The sequence below is a fragment of the Panthera tigris genome, chromosome A1 (assembly GCF_018350195.1).
Source record: "Panthera tigris isolate Pti1 chromosome A1, P.tigris_Pti1_mat1.1, whole genome shotgun sequence".
Lineage (NCBI taxonomy): Eukaryota > Metazoa > Chordata > Mammalia > Carnivora > Felidae > Panthera > Panthera tigris.
Window position 1 is genome coordinate 7,074,371 of NC_056660.1, and position 21,759 is coordinate 7,096,129.

Here is a 21,759-nt window from a genome sequence, read left to right on the forward strand (position 1 = left end):
CCCATCTCTGTCAACACAAGCCTGATCAAGAGCATCCTGATCCTGACAACTTTTCGCCAGATCACGTGAATGGCACTTTCTCTCTGTGAGCCATGTGTGCACACCCTGTCTAGTATGTCACCACTTACTTTTTAAGAGCCCACCCTCCCCTCAAAAACTAAGCACGACGAGCTTCGTTACCCGTCTCCTCTCAGTCCGTAGGATCTCTTGACGTAACCCCTCCTTCTTCTCCCAGCACCTGAGCTTTGAAAAAGGAAAGAGGCTGCGCGAGGCCGGCTGAGGACTTCCAGAGGGTTCCCAGCCAAGGCCCTGGAGACACGGTCCTGGGCGCGAACCGCAGTCAACCGCTTCCAGCTGCTTGACTGTGGGCAAGTTTCTTTCTCCTTCCAGCGCTTAAGTTATCTCGTGTATCAAACGGAAATAGCAACAACAACACTGACCTCCCGGGGCTGTTCAGAAGGTTCCATAATACCATCGCAAGCACTCAGCACTGTGCCTGGCACACGGTAAGCTATCATACATTCATTTGTCAAATATTTACCGAGACCCTACTGTATACACGAGGCACTGTTGTCGCGGCCAGGAATATAACGATAGAGGCAACCGAGTCCCTCCCACCCCCCCTCACGGAGCTTGCATAAATATAATGTTAGGTGGACATAAGTGCTGTGGAGAAAAACAGAGTCATCTAATGACAGGACTGGACCTAAGGGGCAATGTGTGGAATGACTGTTCATTGCTAGCTGTCCTACCACAGTGTGTCTCATCAGATGACTCAGGTTTGGCTCCTGTCATTAGATTCGCATCACAGAGCTATCGGAGGCAAGACGGTAAAGCGACGCTTCAGTCTAGATCTGGTCTGGCCAACGGTTGCCGTAAAGGGCCAGTTAGTAAACAAATATCTTAGTCTTTGCGAACCACACGGTCTCTGTCCCAGTGACTCATCGCCGCCGCCGTGGCTCAGGGGCAACCACGGAGGACGCGCGAACCCGCGAACGCAGCCACGTCCCGCTAAAGCTTTATTTACGACAACAGCCCACGGGCTGGGTTGGGAGTTGACCCCTGGTCACGATGGCGCCCATCTCAGTAAAGCTGAATCACATGATCGGACATAATGAAGACTCACTTTAATCTTCCATCATAATAAGCAGGGGTTCCCAAGACAATGGTTTTAATGAAGAAAGGCTGGTTGGTGTGGTTCTCTTCATAGCCACCAACGATACTAAAGCCCCAGCTTCCCAAGTAGCTTCTTCGTAAAACTATGTCATGGCAGCTGTGAAGGGCGCTGTAATAAACAGAAAGATCAGGAAAAAATTAACGTGGAGGCTTTTATGCCCTGCTCACCTCTGCTGCAACTAACTCCACGGCATGTTATGCTGTCACTGCCTGGGAGTAAGACGGGCTGCTTTGTTTCCTTCCGGATACGTGATGCCGACAACCCGTTTTCTAGCGAGTCCTAGGTGGACTGGAGTTTCTCCCACTTTTCTCGGTCTTCTTTTCCCAGGTGAAGATACCAGACCTGCCCACACACACAGGCACGCAGGCACGCACGCACAAACACACCTGGTTACAAGTGGCACCGTAGACATTTGTGTAAAATGGTTCTGTGCCTGCATTTGCTCACTGCACTGTCAACAACGTCCTCGGTGCTGACATCCATTTGTACCCACACAATCTGTGTCTAGAAAAAAGTGGTACAGAAGCGGTCTGGTACCCCTGATCTCGGCACTCAAATGAAAGAAGTGAGCATTGTGTGAGTTCCCCAAAAAGACAGAAAACGTTCTTTTTAATGTATGTGAAGAGTTATTTGTTGTTCTTTCCTCCTTCACTTAAGATGCATTTTAAGGGAGGCTCTGAAAAAATAGGGAACTCAAAATAGGGGAAAAAAAAAACAACAAAAAACATCTCCCGCCAGCCCCCACCTTTTTTTTTTTTTTTTTTTAAACCAGGGACCCTGAGATGCTCCAGACCGTCTGTCTGGAGGGTAGGGCACTTCAGAGTTCTATGGATCTGGGAACAAGCAGTGAATAAAAACGTAAAAGTAGAAAAAAACTCCACCTAAATGACACAGAAAAAAAATCTCTCTTTAAGAAACAAATATCTTGGGGCGCCTGGGCAGCTCAGTCGGTAAAGCGTCTGACTTCAGCTCAGGTCACGATCTCCCGGTTTGAGTTTGACTCCCGCATCGGGCTCAGAACCTGGGGCCTGCTTCGGATTCTGTGTCTCCCTCTCGCTCTCTGTCCCTCCCCCGCTCACACTCTGTCTCTCGCTCCCTCTCAGAAATAAATGAACGTTAAAAAAAAAATTAAACAAAAAAAAAGTATCTTTCCTTTTTAGATAAAATTGAATATAAAGTCCTCTAAGGCAAGGCTTCCTGTTTTTAATCTATTAAAAACAGTTCTTAATAAAGCCAATTCTGCATGTGATATATGAAATGCAAGAACTTTTAATCTGGTCTAGTTTCTTAGCTCACCAATAAGAAAGGGCTTTTAAAAAGGCTTCTAAGATACAGCAGGGTCCCCATGCATTGGCCTGGTAGCCTAAGGGGAACGTAGGTCACTTTCATTATTCCGAATCTCCCGCAAAAAAATGATGACAACAACACAAAACAAATCCTTCTGTCTGGTGTGCAGATGTCCGGGGCACTCCTAGCACATTGCAGTGGGGGAGCCTCCCTTGTCAGAAGCAGAGCGCTTAAAGGGGCCGCCCGCACCCAGAGTAGTGGCCCTTCTGCCACGTGCTTGGGAGTACAGGTTTGCGCACAACAGAGACCCCCCAAGACTCTGCAGAATAGTGACCTCCTCCTGACAGATAACTCTTTTGATACAGGTAGACCCCAAAACAGACTTTATCGTGCTGTGTATTTTTCACCTGAAATTTTCATTACTCTTCGTGGTACCCCGGAAGATGCTCGGAACACAAGGGGGGAAGTGCGGACCCCAGAACTAGGCCGGGGAAGCAGGTAAGGAAAACGGAGAGGAGCACCAGGGCAGTACGAGTGGCTCTCCGGCGCAGTGCGGGTCTCCACCTGTCCACCCGCAGTGGTGTGGACCAGCTCGGCCACCGCACAGCAGGAGAAGACACCTGCTCACCCACTGGTGCGTGAAGGGGCCTTCCCGACTTGCTAGGTCCAAAGTGACAGGGCTGAGTATTTAGCAAGATAAACGAGCTGAAACCTCACAATTTAGACAGCGTGTCTTCGGCAACCATTCCAACTGACCCCTACAGGCCCCTGAGACGTGAATTCTATTGGTTGTAGGCCTTTTTAGTCTTTTTCAACCAAGAGGACAAGTCGGGAAGTTAGGTTACCGATGAATTTCAACCATCCTTGTGCTTTCTGGTGTCACGTGAAAGTACGTTTTTTTAAATAAATCATACAGCACTATACAAATGCTAGTTATTAAAAATTAAATCCACACGGTGCTAGATGGCTCAGAAACTGGCGTTCTTATTGTTTATTTTTGTTGTAAAAAAGCAGTCATTTTCATACTTGGCTCAGAGTCCAAATATGTCATCACAGTTCAGTTTTAGGATTCTTCTATATATTAGGAATCTAAAGTGATCTGGGAACAAAGACAGTAATACGCATTCTCCCTATCTCAGTACCCAATTAAACGAGCATCAGGGGGCTGCAAATGCTTTCGTGACCAGACATGGACCCCCTGCAGCATGCCCTGATGGCGACAATCAGGAAGCAGCGAACTCTTCACTGAGGTGGCGAGGCACGCCTACTCTTGAACCCCAACAGTGTGGCTTAAAGACTCTCACGTCCAGCAAAAACGGAGTTTTACACCTGGCCTTTTTAGGGAGCTAAAAGGATTAAGAGAGGGATTTCAGAAAAGCTTCTGGAATAGGGAAAGGCCCCACACTTTGACCTGGTTTTTCTGGTGAAAAATGCACACGAAGTCTAAGCATGTATCAGAATGCATGGTGGGAAATGACTGCTTTTCTAAAGCAAGAGGCTGAACATCCAAATCTCATGGCTGGTCCACTTACGAACCTTAGTAGGAATGGACAGATGGCTTTATTCATTTTTTTAAAAAATTTTTATTTACTTTGAGAGGAAGAAAGAGAAAGAGGGAGAGCGTGTGCATGAGCAGGGGAGAGGCAGAGAGAGGGAGAGAGAGAATCCCAAGCAGGCTCCATGCTGTCCGTGCACAGCCTGACATGGGGCTTGATCCCATGAAGCACGAGATCATGACCTGGGCTGACATCAAGAGTCAGACACTCAGCCAACTGAGCCACCCAGGTGCCCCTATTCATCTTTATATGTATGTATGTATGTATGTATGTATGTATTTATGTTTATTTATTTTTGAGAAAGAAAGAGACAGAGGACAAGGGGGAGGGGCAGAGAGAGAGGGAATACACAGAATCCCAAGCAGGCTCCAGGCTCTGAGTTGTCAGCACAGAGCCCAAGGCACGGCTCAAACTCACGAACCATGAGATCATGACCTGAGCTGAAACCAAGAGTCAGACCCATAACCAACTGAGCCTCCCAGATGCACCTATTATTTTTATAAATAGATACATTAAGTCTTTTTAGCCTAGTTCTTATTATTAAATTTACCTTTTAGAATACAATAACCTGAGAAAAATTACCATTTTCTGTTGTAACTTGATTTGCTATTGCAAATCGGACTAAAACCTTTTCGTTCCCTGGATGAGTGAATTTATGGTGTTACACACTGACAGTGGCTGTAAGTATGATTACTCCGTAAGGGTCAAAAGCGGTCAGTACCTTGGAAGCCCAAGCCACATGACCCATGACGGGGACCAATTGGCGTCATACTCATTCTCGCTGAAGGTGCTCAGCTGCTCTTCCGTGGTCTGGGTTGCCTCCTCAACAACCTGGACCTCAAGCGCTTTCAGGACAACAGCAGAGGACGCGGCACTGGCTTTCAGCATGGCCACAGCCTCACTGTGACTTAGATTGGTCAGATCAATGCCGTTGATATTCAGCAATATATCGCCTGTTCAAATGAAGAAACAAGAAAAATGAGACAAGCCAGTGAGTGACTATCTTCCTGTACATCCTGTTATTTGTAAATTAATCAACAAAGGGTGGTTCCAATAACTCACATGAGGTAAAAGACCATTTTCTTACTTCTCTGTAATTTTTATGATCCTGAAGAAAAATCCAATTATGGAGAACATTCCAGAACAATGCAAAACTTTAAGATAGTGTCATAATATGTAGGAAAAGGTGTGGCTCGAGGCACTGTGATTCAACTGGAGGTCCAAATCATTAGACTTAGTTTTGCCAGGTACAGGCCCTGGGCACATTTATTTCTCTTCTTTGAGCTTTAGTGACTTCTATAGTTCTTTTCTATTAGAAAATTATTTGATCCTTTGCTCTTAGAAATGAATTTTTAGGGGCGCCTGGGAGGCTCCGTCGGTTGAGCGGCTGACTTCGGCTCAGGTCATGATCTTGTGGTCCGTGAGTTCGAGCCCCGCGTCGGGCTCTGTGCTGACAGCTCAGAGCCTGCAGCCTGTTTTAGATTCTGTGTCTCCCTCTCTCTCTGACCCTCCCCGGTTCATGCTCTGTCTCTCTCTGTCTCAAAAATAAATGTTAAAAAAAAAATTTTTTTTTAAAGAAATGAATTTTTAATATATTCTATTTTACAGTTACACTGTTTTATACATAAAGATAGCCCTACAACGTTTGTTTAGTGTGCTCATATCAGAATACGTAAAGAGAAGATATCTTTGGGCCTACACAAAGAAACGAAACTTGTGATTTGAACATCTTCTCTTGCTTGAGGAATAAAAAAAAAAGTGTCTGTTGCCTTGCCATAATATAATAAAAAAAGGGTAATGAGGATTACATAAAAAGGTTAGGAAGGAAAAGATTAGTTTTGTAGGTACCAAGAAAGCCTATGGAAAATCCTCCTCTCCCAATTCATCATTTATTTTTCAGATTATTGAAGCAAACATTCTTACTGTAGAAAACTTAGAAAACATGAAATAAACAGAAGGAAATAAAATTACCTCAAATTCCATAATTGGGCAAATAACATTTTTTAAAAAACAATAGCAGCCTTATTAACGTGTAATTCACATACCACTCATTTCACTCATTTTCAAGTACGCAATTTTATGGTTCTTAGCATAATCACATTGTTGTGTAACCAGCACACATTATTTTTGGACCCCTCCCCTGAGAACCCTGTATTCATGAGCAATCATTTCCCTCTCCAGTTCTGAGCAACCACTAATCTATTTTGTGTCTCTATAGATTTGCCTGTTCTGGAAATTTCCTATAAATGCAACCACACGTAGTCTTTTGTGACTGGCTTCTTTCACTTAGCATAACGTTTTCAAGGTTCATCCATATAGGAGCTTGTGTCAATACTACATTCCTTTTTATGGCCAAATAACATCCATTGCATGGATGTACCACATTCTGTTGATCCATCCATCAGCTGGTGTTCACTTGGGTGTTTCTACTTTTTGACCATTATGAAAAATCCTGCCATGAACCTTTATGTACAAATTTCTGTGGGGGAACGTATGTTTTCATCTCTCCAGGAATGGAACTGCTGGGTCAGGAGGTACCCCTGTTTTTAACTTTGAGGAGCTGCTAAACTGTTTTCCAAAACATTCCCACTGGCAACGTCTGAGAGTTTCAATTTCTCCACATCTTTGCCAATATTTGTTACTGTCTTTTTTATTCTATTCATCCTACTGGGTAGGGAGTGGTTTTGATGTGCATTTTCCTAACGTCAACTGACATGGAGTATCCTTTCATTGGATTTATGGCTGTTTGTGTATCTTCTTTGGAGAAATGTCTATTCAGATCCTTTGCTCATTTAAAAACGGGGTTTTGTGTCTTTTTTATTATTGAATTGTAAAAGTTCTTTATGTCCTCCAGACAGGAGTCTGTGGTCACATACATGATTTGCAAATATATTCTTCCATCCTGTGCATTTCACCTTCACTATCTTTTTGCTTTCTTGGCGGCATCCTTGGCAGCATAAAAATTTGTAATTTTGATGAAATCCAGTTATCTATTTTTGGGGGGGGATTTACAAAAATTTTTTTTATGTTTATTTATTTTTCAGAGACAGACAGATAGACTGTGAGTGGGGGAGGGCCAGAGAGAGAGGGAGACACAGAATCCGAAGCAGGCTCCAGGCTCTGAACTGTCAGCACAGAGCCTGACACGGGGCTTGAATTCACGAACCACGAGGTCATGACCTGAGCCGAAGTTGGATGTTTAACCGATTGAGCCACCGGGCGCCCCCCAGTTTATCTATTTTTATTATGTTGCTTGTGTTTTGGTGTCCTATCTGAGAAAACCACTGACTAATCCATTACTTAATCCAAGGTCAAGAAGATTCATGCTTGTGTCTTCTTCTAAAAAGTCTTAGTTCTTACTTTTAGGTTTTAGATCCACTATAAGTTAATTTTCATGTATGGTGTGAGGTAGGGATCCAACTTCATTCTTGGAAAAATAGCTATTAAGACTCACTTTCCCAAATGAACAAACCAAGTGTATGAAGAATGCTATTCTTACCACCACCATCCCTACCTCTATAAATTATATGGTACTGATGAAAGGTGGGGTACGGAGTGTGAAATTATAAATGAATTAATCCCTAAAACTATGTCTTTTTATTAAGAATGTCTCCCACTTCACCTCTTCTGTGAGACCCCTCCCACATGGGTATTTTACTACATAAACAATATTTGTTATTTTAGTGAGACAGTCCTTCAGAGGATCCAATCTGCCATCATGTGAGAAGTGTTCAATCTTTCAGAGGGTCTTTTCCAACATAAAATAATCCAACTGAGTTAACTGTTGGAAAATAATGGAAACGTCATCAAACTTCAGCAAATTTCCTTCACATTAGGCATTTTCTAACCTTATAATAAGAGAGGCTTTATATGGAAGGGACATTTTAAAGGATTCAAAGAAGTCATGTTTAATGGAAAATATCATAGATATGTGTTATTTTTTAAAACACGTGTTGAATTCAGGGAGAAGATGTAGTGTAACTGTTCAGACCCTCTCTCACCTCTCTTGATTCGGCCATCACGTGCAAGGCAGCCATGAGGTGGCACACTGGTCACAAAGATGGGCAGTTCGCCACTCTTACTTCCTCTGCCTCCAGCTACTGTCATCCCAAGGGACTCGTGGGGTTCCTTCTTTACAGTGATGTGTTTTTCTTGGCATGTAACACACTGGGCAAGATCCTAAAACACGAGAAAAATTTACTGGATAATAAAATAATATATAGCTGAAGAAAAGACAGCGTAAACTAAAGGAAAAAATACTGTGGCAATTATAAAGTCTTTTTTAAAATCACCTGCTATAGAAGTAACACACAGTTCTTCATGGTATAAACACTACAGTGAACACTGGGGATCACAAGGTCAAACTTTGGACTGCTGTATTTTCATCCGACTATTTATGGGACAGAAAACACTCAGGACTGTGACATACGGAAGTCAAAGTAAAATAAACACATCATTTGTATAATTATCTTGGCCTCCAAGATATGATCAATTCCATAAAAGTAAATAATGCGTTGGAGTTTTAAGATTCTGAAGACAAGCCAATGAATTTTATTTCCATCTCTCTCCTGTATTCTTTGAAGGAAAAGTAGAGTAGTACAAAAGTAAAGTGTGGGCTTCATTAATTGCCAGAAATAAGCCACAGACCTATCTTCTGATTCTTACTCATAGGATTATGAAAATGCTCAATCAGGAAGCAGGTGCAAATTGATGTTCAAAACCTTCATGAAAAGCTAAAAGGATATGAAATAACTGAATTTTTTGAAAAAGTTAATAAAGAGAAATAAATTCCCAGCAAACTGTGTTCTCAGGAAAAAGCAATTTTTACTGACATTTATTACTGCTACTTATGAGTGAGTCACTCCTAGAAGAAAGGGAGAATTTAAAACATGACTTTTCTTTTGAATTAGAACTCAATCAAAAACAAGGTGTACGTATGGAACATTAATATTAAAATAGCAATAGTAACCAACACCTATTGAAGATTTACTGTGGGTAAAGCTAATGGCGTTACACGCATTATTTTATTTTAATCTTCACAATGATCTTGAACATGAATACTATTGTTGGCCCCATTTTACAGATGAGGGAACAACCTTAGAGAGGTCAGGTAACTTGCCCCAAATTATACAGCTGTAGGTGGCCACACCGGGATTTGAACTGATGCAAGCACATGTATATTGATTATATGCACCCACGCTACAAGGGTACTATACTATCAAGTGTAATAATGGAAACTAATGTTTCAAAAGATTCCTAACACTTATCAACTATAGGAGAAATTGTAATAATAAGATAAGTGTTAACATGACTAACAATATCAATGAGAGAACGGTATGAATTATATTTATAGAACTGTAACGTTTCTGTAGAGCTGACAGGTGCATATTTGTTAATCAAGCCCTGGGTTCCGGGTCCATCTGTTCTTCTCTGGTCCTGGAATCCACTCTTGAAATTTCAAATTTTTTTTTTTTTTAAATCTTTATTCACTGTTGAGAGAGACAGCATGAGCAGGGGAGGGGCAGAGAGGGAGGCACAGAATCCGAAGCAGGCTCCAGGTTCCGAGCTGTCGGCACAGAGCCCGATGCAGGGCTCGAACCCACGAGTCGCGAGATCATGACCTGAGCCGAAGTTGGACGCTCAACCAACTGAGCCACCCATGCGCCCCTTGAAATTTTATTAAGGGAACTACTTGAAGTAACAGCCGAGCGTTCCTAGAAAATTTTGACCTTGTGGGAAACCTGTAAATGCCTCATGGCGGTATCCTACCATATGAAATCTATGTCAGCATCTTCAAACCTGGGCAAGAGCCAGTTTATTAGGAAGACAACCCAGATAAAGTCAGCCTTGAGTGTATTTATGTGAGAAGTTCCGGCCGTCAGATATTTAATCAATTAAAGGTGGTTGTTTTATTCCTCTTTGTGGCTGAGATGCATGCATTTTAGGCAAACTTCCCAGATTATATTGGTATGCTTCATGAAACTTCGAAGGGCTTGGCACCACATGAATGTTTATTCAAGCAGCTATGTAGACTCGTGTGCACTTTAATTTTTCACAACAATTATTCTCTGAACAGGTTGTTCTGGTGAATTTCCGTCTGTGTCCCTAGGACACCTTTATTTTTCTAAATCAGGATTTGACATCACAAATGCTGTGCATTAGTAGTAAATTGTTAAATTAATGCTTAAGAGGTATTTCATGTGGTTGTTCCCACCAATCAGGTTTGTAGAGGACCTAGAATAAGAATTAATTCAGCATTACTATGAAAAACACAGCCACATAAAATTAAAGAATAAGAATTAGTAGAGTTAAGAGGAAAAAAAAATATATATATATATAATTTGTAAAGCAAGGATCGGCTATATGAACACTTCCTTTTCAAATTCCTATTTGAAACAGTAACTCCTTTTCATAGCCATCATTGTGAGAGCAAAGCTATAGGTTTCCTGCACACATTTCATTTTCTGTTCAGAAATGAGAACAAGTCTGTGGTTGTAATTTCTTATAGGTATTAACTGAACCAAAGACCAGGGACAAGTCTGTACTTCAGCTCAGAGAACCAGATAAACCTGATGGGCCAAAAATACTCGTGCCTTTAAGCGATGCTTTCTTGGGGCGCCTGTGACATTCCAGAGGTACTCTCTCAAGTCGTACTTCCATTAAGGAGCCACTTTAAGCTAACTCTGAGCTTCCAAGGTCACTCGCCTTAAGTAAAATTAAACTGCTTCACTCAATAAAAACTTATTTATTGGTCTGCTTAAAAACTATAGGAAGTTTCCTATATGCTATTTCGCACAGTTGCAAAACATCATTGTTTTAAAAATCCTGGCCTACTGGAAGTTGGGTTCAAATGAAAGATCAAACGAGGTAAATAAAACTGAGAATGCGGTAAAGTACCACTGTTTTATGCCTACAACTAAGGTGGGACAGTCTCCAAATTCTTCAGCACAGATAAATGACCTAGGAGTGTTATAAACCCAGTGAAATATTAAAGAAGAAGCAAAAAGCTCAACATATGGGAATTTAAAATGATTTAGGGAAGTATTCCTGTAAGCTATAACACAAAAAGAAATGTACTATGCACGTGGCTATCAGAATGTACGATTTACGTTTAATATTCACAGACCCAGTTCTGTTGTAGACAACCTGCCCAATGGCTAAGTATAGACTTGTCAATCATTGTCTTCATTATGCTTTTTCATCACATAACCGACTGTTACATTTAAATGAGCAACCCAAGACGGATCCCACTTTCAAGCAGGAGCAAACAAATACAGGTTTTTCTAGAAGATCAAACACTTCTCATCAGTCACCTGGCAGAAGGACCTTCTTACTAAGAAACCATCCCTACTGGCTGAGGAACTGAGACTACAGAGTGACTCTCAAGGTAGCCAAACACACACTTCACATCCCAAACATCTGTATTCGCCGTTCCCAACAGAATAACAGCCCTCATTTAGAGCTTACCAGATGGCAACCATGATCCTCTGAGGGGAGGTGAATGAAAACACACAAACACAACGCCTCACCTTATGTGAGCTGGGTCTGTTGTGGTACAGCGGCTGTGCGTGATGCTGGCTGCTACTCTGAGCTCCTGCGTCTCGGACAGGATTACCAGGCTGGGATTTCCCTGGTCTAGCAATTGTTAAATCCACCCTCTCTCCACTAGCCTGGAGAAAACACACATACACAACCACCAGTCATTAATGATGCTTCTCATTTAAAAAATTGAAGGCAGTGTAATTTTCAATACACTCATCATCACTGTGCCGGAGCCTCGCCTGAGTGGTGACTGCAGGCACCTGCTGGTGGGGAGGAAGGGAATTCATCTCAGGAACCAGTATTTTAAGCCTTCTGCAGTTAAAATGCCTACATGCAGACCTCTTGGGCAGGCCCTCCCCGACCCTGGAAATACCAAGGAAATAAGCAAGGCAAAGCAGGCAAGCTGCCCATGTTCTGATCTCCCCATGATTTCTTGAAGGGTAACCCCTTCAAGATTGGCCTTGGCATTGAGAGGGAGAGCGCAAAGGAAACAAAAGAAAAGAAAAGAAAAGAAAAGAAAAGAAAAGAAAAGAAAAGAAAAGAAAAGAAAAAAGAAAAGAAAAGAAAAGAAAAGGAAGAGCTGATTCAAAACTGAATCAGAAGGCAGGTGACTTTTGAAATAAATTCCAGGGTGGCTACTTTGAGAGTAATAACCAATGGAACTTTGCACAGCTTTGTCTCTGCTTGCCACAGATTTGAGTGAAAAATAGGACATCAGCTCAAACAGTTCTGAAAAGAGTAACAAAGGTCCCGTAAAACAAGATTAGTATTTACATACACTGGATACTGTATTATTCATAGTATTTATAGTATTTATATACATCGTATACTGTGTCACACATATAGGTCACACAGATATATATGTCACACACATACACACACACATACATTTAAATGTTACATTCAATTACTTTAGAGGTTCATGACTATCACCTTGAATTTAGAGGTCCATTATTTATATTTATATATGCGTATTTCAAACACAGATTCACATCTATTATATTTGTTAAAGCTATTTTTATCTTTGCTTTTAAACGTACAGGCCTGAGCTATGTGATGCTGATTCTTGGTCATGACCACAAGTTCCCAAGTTCACTATTATTCCCTTGGGGAAATCTGACAGCCTGCTTTCAAGGGGCTGCAGTGGAAAGCAGGGCCCTGCCCCATCATTATAGTCAGCAATGTTAACAAGTCACTCCATTTTCAGTTATTAAATTGGGAAAATGAGTGATAACCAATTTTAAGGCCCTACTACAAATCATTTGCTTATTCAAGCATCTCAGTAAACTAAATAGTTTCAGAGGAGTTCTTCAAAAGAACCGAAAGAACAACACTTCACAGGGGGCCAGAGTCTGGGGGCTGGATCTACAGGATAAATGCCAAAGTAGAATGTTTAGAATCCTGATATTTAAGATTCTGACACTTCAGGTGTGACGAGTGAAAAGCCCCTTTGTGATTTCATTTCAACGTACAGAATTGTTTTCTTTACTGTGTAACACTTGCAACCACCGAACACAATCGGTATTTCACCTTTACTTGAAAACGCAAACCCACTAACAGAAACAAATCCTTGATCTTTCTTGATTGCTTGAAAGACAACTCTGGGCGTGTGATGGAAGTGGACATACAGGCTTTAAACGATGGACCAACATTTAGGTTTAGGCTACTTTTAAATAGACTGCACACCTAATACCTCAGGGTTTCAAACACAGCAAAAGAATTCTGTTGAAGTCAAGATTTTTAAAAATGCAGGATCGCAAAACGACAATACCTATAATTCACAAATAAGTGGCATGCCTTGTGGCTAGGAATATGTATTGGGGAAGTTTAGCAAAATCTCTTAAACTTGAAAACAAGAAAAGTCAAAGTCTTTCAATGGGAATGATTAAATACGTTTTAGTAGGACATGCCTACTACCCAGTTATGTGATGATGAGTCTATTTTCAGGGTAAGAAGTCTACAACCTACTGTGGACATCAAGGGTGGCAAACTCAGAATTTGCAAGATGAGCACATAGGTTAAGTATCTATGTAAAATGTCCCTATTGATCCGTGGACGCATACATAAAAATGTTTGGAATGATCTTCTCTAAAATATTAATGTTGCTATCTACGGGTCTTCAGATTGAATGTGATTTTAACTTCCTTCTTTATTTTCCGTATTTTGTCTTCATTAGTCTCCTTCTTAGACATGGAGCACATGCTAGTCTCATAATCGAAAACAGTAAGATTTATTAGTTTTTTCATAAAGAAACAACTTGAGCAACTTCAGTTTTCTACGGTTTGAGGAGAATTATGGTGCAAAATACGACACAACTATCTATGTGGATTATAAAACTCCAGATATCATATGTCACCAGGAAAAATTTCAAATGTCTTTTCTACCCGTGCACCTATTTTTCGCACGTTTTGGTTAGAAATTTCGTGAGGCCCACCTACTTAGGCATTAGGACATTTGCCGGAAATATACAGTCGTCCCAGCTCCTTCCATCTTGTGGACCTGACTTCTCACTTCATAAAAGCCCACGCGATTCTCCTGTTTCCTTTAACAAGCCCCATGAGTGTGTGAACCACCTTCTTCTTCTCCCCTCTCCCTGCCAGCAGTCCCTCCCCTGCCCCCCCGGACAACTCGTGCTCACCAGTGCACCAGCTGGATGGCACCCACAGGGGAAGGTACCACTGCTGCCTCTGATTGGATGACATTTTAAGGGATCCAATTTTTTTTAAACTTCAAGTCTGTGACGGAAGACCCATTCCCAAATCTCCCTCCTACTGCAGTATTTTGGTTCCTGTGCGTGTGTGTTCTTGACGTGACACTGAACCAAACATTTGTGAAAAGGAGTAAATTACATGGGATTGAAACTTGGGTGTTCTTACACAGGAGCTTAAATTGTCATTGTCACTTGCTTCTGTGTACTGTACGCATTTCTCAGTGACTATCAACCCGCTTTAATTCCTGATGCCCGATCATATTAATGCTTGGCTTCCCGTATGTAAGAGGGTTTTCTGGTGCTCACTTAAAAAAAATCAACAACAACAACACATTTTTGTGTCACCCTTATCACTGCAGGGGAGACCCACATCGTCAGATGCTATGGCAGCTTGTAGAACCGGAAGATCTGCTCTGGATGACTTTCTACTTTATAGGTCTTAATGCTCTTATTGAAAATGTGTTTTTTCTCTAATAATAACTATCTTTACTTACTTCACAGAGATACTGTGAGAACACAAGTGATGATGTGTTTGAAATGCTTTGAATTCCTTTAAAAAAAGGGCACTATAGAGATGAGTTATTCTTTTTGTTTTTTAATGTTTATTTATTTTTGAGGCGGCGGGGAGGGAGGCGAGGAGGGGCTGAGAGAGAGGGGGACACAGGATCTGAAGCAGGCTCCAGGCTCCGAGCTGTCAGCACAGAGCCCGACGTGGGGCTCAAACCCACGAACCCTGAGATTACGACCTGCGCCAAAATCGGATGCTTAACTGACTGAGCCACCCCGACGCCCCTGGATTAGAGTTACTCTTAATAAAAAAAAGTATTATCCCCCCCATTTGTATGGAGCCTGAAGCACAGAGGGGGAGTGCGGAGAGCGTGTAAGTCACACTTGGAATCACAGCTCCTTCCAGCTTTACTTTTCTCACCTGTTAAATGTGCACAGCTTCATCTGTTGTGTCTGGGACTGGGGGGAGCCCAGGGAGCAAATGAGAAACCCATGTGAAGCTGTAGAGCCTTCACTCTATAAAGAGCCAGCTACGTGTTCGCAGGGATATAGTTTTCTAGAAAGGACTCTATCGGTAAGGAAGTTCAACTAGTGTGCGTTTTGCATTTTGAAGGATTTAGGGAGCCGTGCTTGATTTCCCCATGAAGCATCAAATATCCCCTGGATTCTCATGCTATGAAAACAAACACTGACATAAGGTAATCAGGGCCCAACAACCGGGATGACCGTCCGGCGTGTACCTGAATGATCTGGGCGGCAAGCTCGGGGGTCCCGTGCTTCAGGTCATGTCCGTTGATGGCAAGCACTCGGTCGCTGCTGCTCAGCCTTCCGTCCTGTGCAGCCAGCCCCCCCTCCAACAGGTCGAGAATAAACACGCCTGGCTCATCCGTCCTTCGCACGAGTTTAATGCCGAGCTGCTCACCAGAGTCCCGTTTGTGAAGGACCACGGGGAAGACCTCTTCCCGCGGAGAGCTACCGTCAGAGTGGCCGTGTGTTCGGTTCCCGAAGCGCCTCTCCCGCAGCACGGTGAGTTGCAGGGTGCTGCAGGGCTGGGAGAGGACGGCTCTGGCATAGTTGTGGGATACATTGCTGATGTTACAGTTGTTGACCTGGAAGAAAGAATTGGGACCAAAGCGTGACGATCTTTTCTCAACTTGTAGGAATGTTCACATACTGCTTCCCAAAGAAACTAACATTGCGAAAGTGATATACAGTCACTGTTCACAAAGAAAGGCACCCCCAAGATGTTTTAAAATACAGTTCCTGGGGCGTGTGGGTGGCTCAGTCAGGTAAGCGTCCGACTCTTGATTGGCTCAGGTCACGATCTCACGGTGTGTGAGTTCCAGCCCCTCGTCGGGCTCTGTGCTGACAGCCTGGAGCCTGCTTGGGATTCTCTGTCTCCCCCTCTCTCAAAAATACATAAACATTAAAAAAATATACACGGTTCCTAAACTTAACTTACAATGACTAGCACCAAGTAGAGAAGAGTAGTTGGGAACACGGGCTTCAATGACAGTCTTGAATTAGAGTCCTTGGTCCTGCCATGTACAAGCAGAATGTCACCAGGGAAATTACAGAACTTCTGTGAGTGTGTTTCCTCTCCCGTGAGATGTGTTCACTATCTCCTTCACACTTCAGAGATCAGGAGGGCAATGTGCGGACAGCAGCAGCATAAGGCAAGTGCTAATGAAATAATACTAGCTCTAATGGGACAGAAATTGAAGTTTTACTGGATTGAATTTGCTTTTCCAAATGAAACACACGTAAGCTACAAAAACGAAACCGAGCGTTATTTTAAGGAAAGTGACACATTCCAGGGTCACAATCCTATTCCAGATCAGTGATTTCTATCTTGTTTTATTTTTTTAAAAGCTTTTTATTTATTTTTGAGAGAGACAGAGCATTAGTGTGGGAGGGCAGAGAGAGAGGGAGACACAGAACTGGAAGCAGGCTCCAGGCTCTGAGCCGTCAGCACAGAGCCCGACGCGGGGCTCGAACTCACGGATCGCGAGACCATGACCTGAGCCAAAGTCGGAAGCTCAACTGACTGAACCACCCAGGCGTCCCCCGCCCCCTCTTTTTAAAAAATTTTTTTCCCTAATGTTTATTTAGAGACAGAGAGAGACAGAGCATGAGCAGGGGAGGGGCAGAGAGAGAGGGAGACACAGAATCCGAAGCAGGCTCCAGGTTCCGAGCTGTCAGCACAGAGCCCGACGCAGGGCTCGAACTCACGAGCTGTGAGATCATGACCTGAGCTGGAGTTGGACGCTCAACTGACTGAACCACCCAGGGGCCCCAGTGATCTCTATTTTAAGGAAGAGCAGGTCAATTATAGTTTTACTCTAAGTCTTTAGCTTAGCCCGCAAGTTAAGCTTAGCTTAACATCTAATACAACAAGCATAACTCAGTACTCACAGAACATTTATTAAACTTTAATCTTGAAATGAGGATAGTGAATCATTGGACATGTAGCCTTACAGAGAAAATATACTCAGCTTCAATTATTCGCCAGAATATTGTCAGAAGAAGGGGTTGGCACCATTCTTGACACTTATCACAATCAGAATTCCTCTCTTCATCTGTCTGAAACAACCACGAGGGGGAAATCAACACCTATGAGCCTCGGTCATGTGGCAGGCTCCGGGTTAGGTGTTTGTGATCACCCAAACCCTTCAATCTTTTCCACGTGAATCTATGTCACAAAAGGCCCTCCCCGCTCCTATCCACCTAGGGTTTATAGTTTTGAGCACTAGTAACTTGAATTTTGTTGATTTGGGCCTACTGATACCTTTTAAAATGCAGGCATCAAAGATCATACATGTCACACAGACTTGCTATTCTCCCAAGTTTGCAACATTTGTGCATTTGGTAGCCATGCAAAGCCTTGATTAAAAGGTTGAATAATAGAGGGTCAAGAACAGAACTTCAAGGCAGCTTCTAAAAAGCCAGCCTGAAGTGGATTTGCTAGTCAAATGTAGTTTGTAACAATGTGGTCAACACATGACTATAATCATTTTTCTTCAAAACCAGAAGTGAATAAATTGCTGACAATTCAGATCATACTGAAAACACCTACTCTTAATAACGTTCTAAAATATGTATTATTTTTAATAGTGATATTGAGATCATTTATAACAGTATTTTTTCTCCAAACTGCTCAAAATTCTGCACAGCAAATGGCCTTAAGGGTATATGGTTCTCCTTTTCAAAGAAGCTATTTAAGAGAATAATGTGTGCGTGTGTGTGTGTGTGTGTGCGTGTGTGCACGCGTGTGCTGGAAAACCAAAGCCACACACTGTCACTGCATATGGTTTGCGGAACTAAAAGCGTAGTCCAGCTAGCTCTTTGGTCTGGAAACAGACCATTGTATCGATTCTAAGGTATTTTCAAATCGGCTCATACTCTACTATTTATGCAGCTTGTACAAAGTGTAAGACGACCAGGTAGTAAAAAAAATACCAAGTAGCCTTCTTTCCAAGTGTTCACTTTTGAACGATCATAAATACTTCTCCATATCTGGGCAGGTGGTGTGGTTTTACTCAGTGAGTCTGACAAGCCAGTTAAAGGCCAATGAGAAGTCAGGGCCCACAACAGAAGAGACTCTTTGTGAATTCACTAATCAGGTTATTTGCTCATACTTTTCGTTTCTTCCTTCTTTCTTTCTTTCTTTCTTTCTTTCTTTCTTTCTTTCTTTCTTTCTTTCTAATATAATTTATTGTCAAATTGGCTAACATACAGCGCATACAGTGTGCTCTTGGTTTTAGGGGAAGATTCCCGTGCTTCATCGCTTACATACGTGTATCACTACGTTTGAAATCACTAAACTGGATTTAACTAAACTTGAAACTAAACTAAACTTGAAATCACTAAACTGGATTTAAGATTGCCATTATTAGAGTTGTTAGTACGTATGCCTCCATAAACAACAATAACGCACTGGAATTTCTACAATGCGGATTTACAGTCTTGAGTTAATCCCCCAAATTACAGCCAATAATTTCAGAGAATTAGATTTGTTACTTGAGGTATACAGACTCAGTTGTGTTATTAAACGAATCTCCAGAGCAGAACGGTAAAAAGCCTACAGATGAAATATATTAGCGAGCAAAACCTGAAAGCTATTTAACCTCAATTACATTCCAAGAAATGCAAATACGAACAAAGCATTTGTCTTTACCTTTAAGATATAGAGAAAGAATGAGAAATGTATAAAAAGGTTAATACTGGCACATTGCTGGCAGCAAAGAACAACATACAAAAATAAATGTACACTTAATTATAGCTAGAAAGGCCAGAAGAGGGGAAAAAGAAAGAACACTATGTAAGCTGCAGGAAAGGGCAGTCTGGCTCTCCTGGTCTTGACCGCCAAGGTATCAGAATGCCAGGGGCGATGCACCTGGGGAACCGGCCACAAGATTTCCTCCGTGGAACAGCGGACCAGGAGCTGGGAAGGAAGGAAGGCAGGTAAGGTGTCCACAGAGCTGTGCCAACCTCATGCCACCAGAGCACTGACATCATAAAATGACAGCAAATACAGTAAGACAGTAAGTAGCTGGCTATGGCAGGATCAGAAAATGGATTTTACATAAGCTGGATTAGTTATGCTTCCTGTATTCTCCTATTCCCTCTTAGGATTTGGTAAAAAACAAAACGCGAGAACTTCAGTCTGTGTCAGCCAGGCGAACGGCAAAGAAGGAGGGGTGTGGGGCCCGACTGGTAAAGTGTCAATGATATATTGTAAGACGCAGCATCCAGACGGGAGTGGAAACCGAAGCCAGGAACCCCCAGGAAAGGGCAATCCTCGCTGCTCTGGGAGCCCATTTTGTTTTTTTCCCCATCTGGACGTTTCTTTCCAAGAGCTAAAAATCCTAGCCTTTCTAAGTTTTGCTTTAATAAAGCAGACAGCTATTCCTGCTAGGATATTATATCTAAATCCACACTTTTATTGATTCAGCAAGCATTTCCTGGGCACTTATTTTTTTATTTTTTATTTTATTTCTTATATATATATATATTTTTTTTTAATGCTTATTCATTTTTGAGAAAGAGAGAGAGAGCATGAGCAGGGGAGGAGCAGAGAGAGAGGGAGACACAGAATCTGAAACAGGCTCCAGGATCTGAGCTGTCAGCACAGAGCCCGAAGCGGGGCTCGAACTCACAAACTGTGAGATCATGACCCGAGCTGAAGCCGGACGCAAAACCGACTGAGCCACCCAGGCGCCCCTCGTGGGCCCTTATTACATGCACGGCATTATGGGTACATATCCACAGATCTGTACTATGTGTACAATCAAGGTGGCTGCAGTCACCAGAGAAAGACAGTACACTGAAATAATGTTCTGTGATTGATTATGTGTTAAGCGGTGAAGAGAAAAGCAAGGAAATGTCAGCGCTTAAAGTAAAAAGAGGTCTGGGGTCGTGCCAGATTTCAGAGCAGGCAGTGGGGAGGCCGGGGTGTTGATTCCACTAGAGTAGATGAGAAGCACTGAGGGGACAGACCGGAGAGGTGGCAGGGAAAATGGAAGTGAGGGGTGGAGACCCACAGACCACGGTGAAGGACTGAACGGTGACACTGAGGAGGCAAAAGTCCTTGAGCTTGGGTTCCCAAGAGGCACCTTTTCTCATTCATGACTACTTCTTCTCTCTCCTATATATCCATTCTTTTAGCTTCAAGTATCATGGACACTTGTATGGGTCATATATCCAGGCCAATGTTCACAGAAACTCCAGTCCTGTGCAGTAGGATTCTGACCATCTCCACACCCTCAGTGTCAACAAACCCTCTACTACAAGAACGTCTCGTCCCAAGCCAGATCTTCTGCGGGAGTAGCTGTTTCTCTTCAAAGAGAAGAGCGGAGAAGCGAGCATCGAGGCCTAGTGTGGAGTCAGGCTGTTTGCCGAGGAGAGCGCATTTGGGAGCCAACAAGAGACCGCCCTCTCTGAATTCTATCTTGAGTCCACAGTATAAATTCTAAGCAGCTAGTGCTGCACGGTCTGTCTTTTCTAGATCACAGTAATCAGCGTAGAGAAGGATAAATCAGACAAGGAAGGTAACTGATGGACGGTATAATGGACTAGGGATAAAGCCAATGGGACAAGAGAATTTCAGCAGTGAGGGTGGCCCTGAGATAGCCAAGCATGGAGTCCGAGCCAGGAAGAACCCAGCTGGCCCACAGAGGACAGGCACAGAGTCACCCGCGGGATCGAATTTAAGGTAGGGAGAAAAAAAAAAATACGTTCCACGCGTGCGGGGAAATAGGAAAAATTACAGATAAATTCCGATCTGTTGTACATATAAGAGCAGTGAAGCTTACCTTTGTAGATTTCAGGTTCCACAGTGTCAGTTTTCTAAGCTTGAAATTTATGAATAAGAGCGAAGCGATGCAAGTTCACAAAATAATTAAAATTGATACCTGAAGAATCTGGTCTCCAGCAAGGAGTCTCCCGTCTCTGGCGATTATCCCGTCCCGGTAGACTTCCTGGATAACAATGTTAATCAGTGGGGTTTCATTGCCACCCACAATGCTCATTCCTAACTGAATATAAGGATGAGATCGGTGAATTTCAATCGTGGTAATTTCGCCTTCCGGTAAACTAAGTGGTTGTTGTAAAGCTGCCAGGTTAAAAACGAGAAAGAGAAAAATAGATGGAAAGAAAAACGTTTTATATTTTGATTATCTTCAGGTAAGTAAGTTATCATCTATCATAAGTGATCACCTTATGTTAATAGATGATTAATGGCGAGGCAGTATTACTGGATAAGAAAAAGAATGACAGAAAACGTCTACACGTTAAGAGGATCAAAACACTTTCTCTTGGAAAGGTGATCAGTAAATAATCAATAAATAACTGCTATGAATCAGATTACTAGGGATGACACAGTGATCTGATAAAGAAATATACAGACAATGTCGTCTTGTCCTAATTGATCAGAGAAAGTTTGAACCATGAAACAACTATAAACAATGCAAGGCAGTACA

General features: G+C 42.5%; 1 protein-coding gene across 6 annotated transcripts in view; it reads right to left on the reverse strand.

Moving 5' to 3' along the window:
- The window catches only part of LNX2 (ligand of numb-protein X 2), an 80,826-nt gene that overhangs the window by 2,846 nt on the left and 56,221 nt on the right, over positions 1–21,759 (reverse strand). For 5 of the 6 annotated variants that reach the window (XM_042988455.1, XM_042988270.1, XM_042988388.1 and 2 more), the window contains 6 exons: positions 21,193–21,392; positions 15,520–15,888; positions 11,550–11,690; positions 8,022–8,199; positions 4,742–4,973; positions 1,127–1,285 (listed from right to left, as the gene is read on the reverse strand). In XM_042988455.1, coding sequence (XP_042844389.1) covers positions 1,127–1,285; positions 4,742–4,973; positions 8,022–8,199; positions 11,550–11,690; positions 15,520–15,888; positions 21,193–21,392 — 1,279 coding nt within the window. The remainder of the gene's footprint in view (positions 1–1,126; positions 1,286–4,741; positions 4,974–8,021; positions 8,200–11,549; positions 11,691–15,519; positions 15,889–21,192; positions 21,393–21,759) is intronic. The other variant, XM_042988585.1, reaches the window with a different exon arrangement.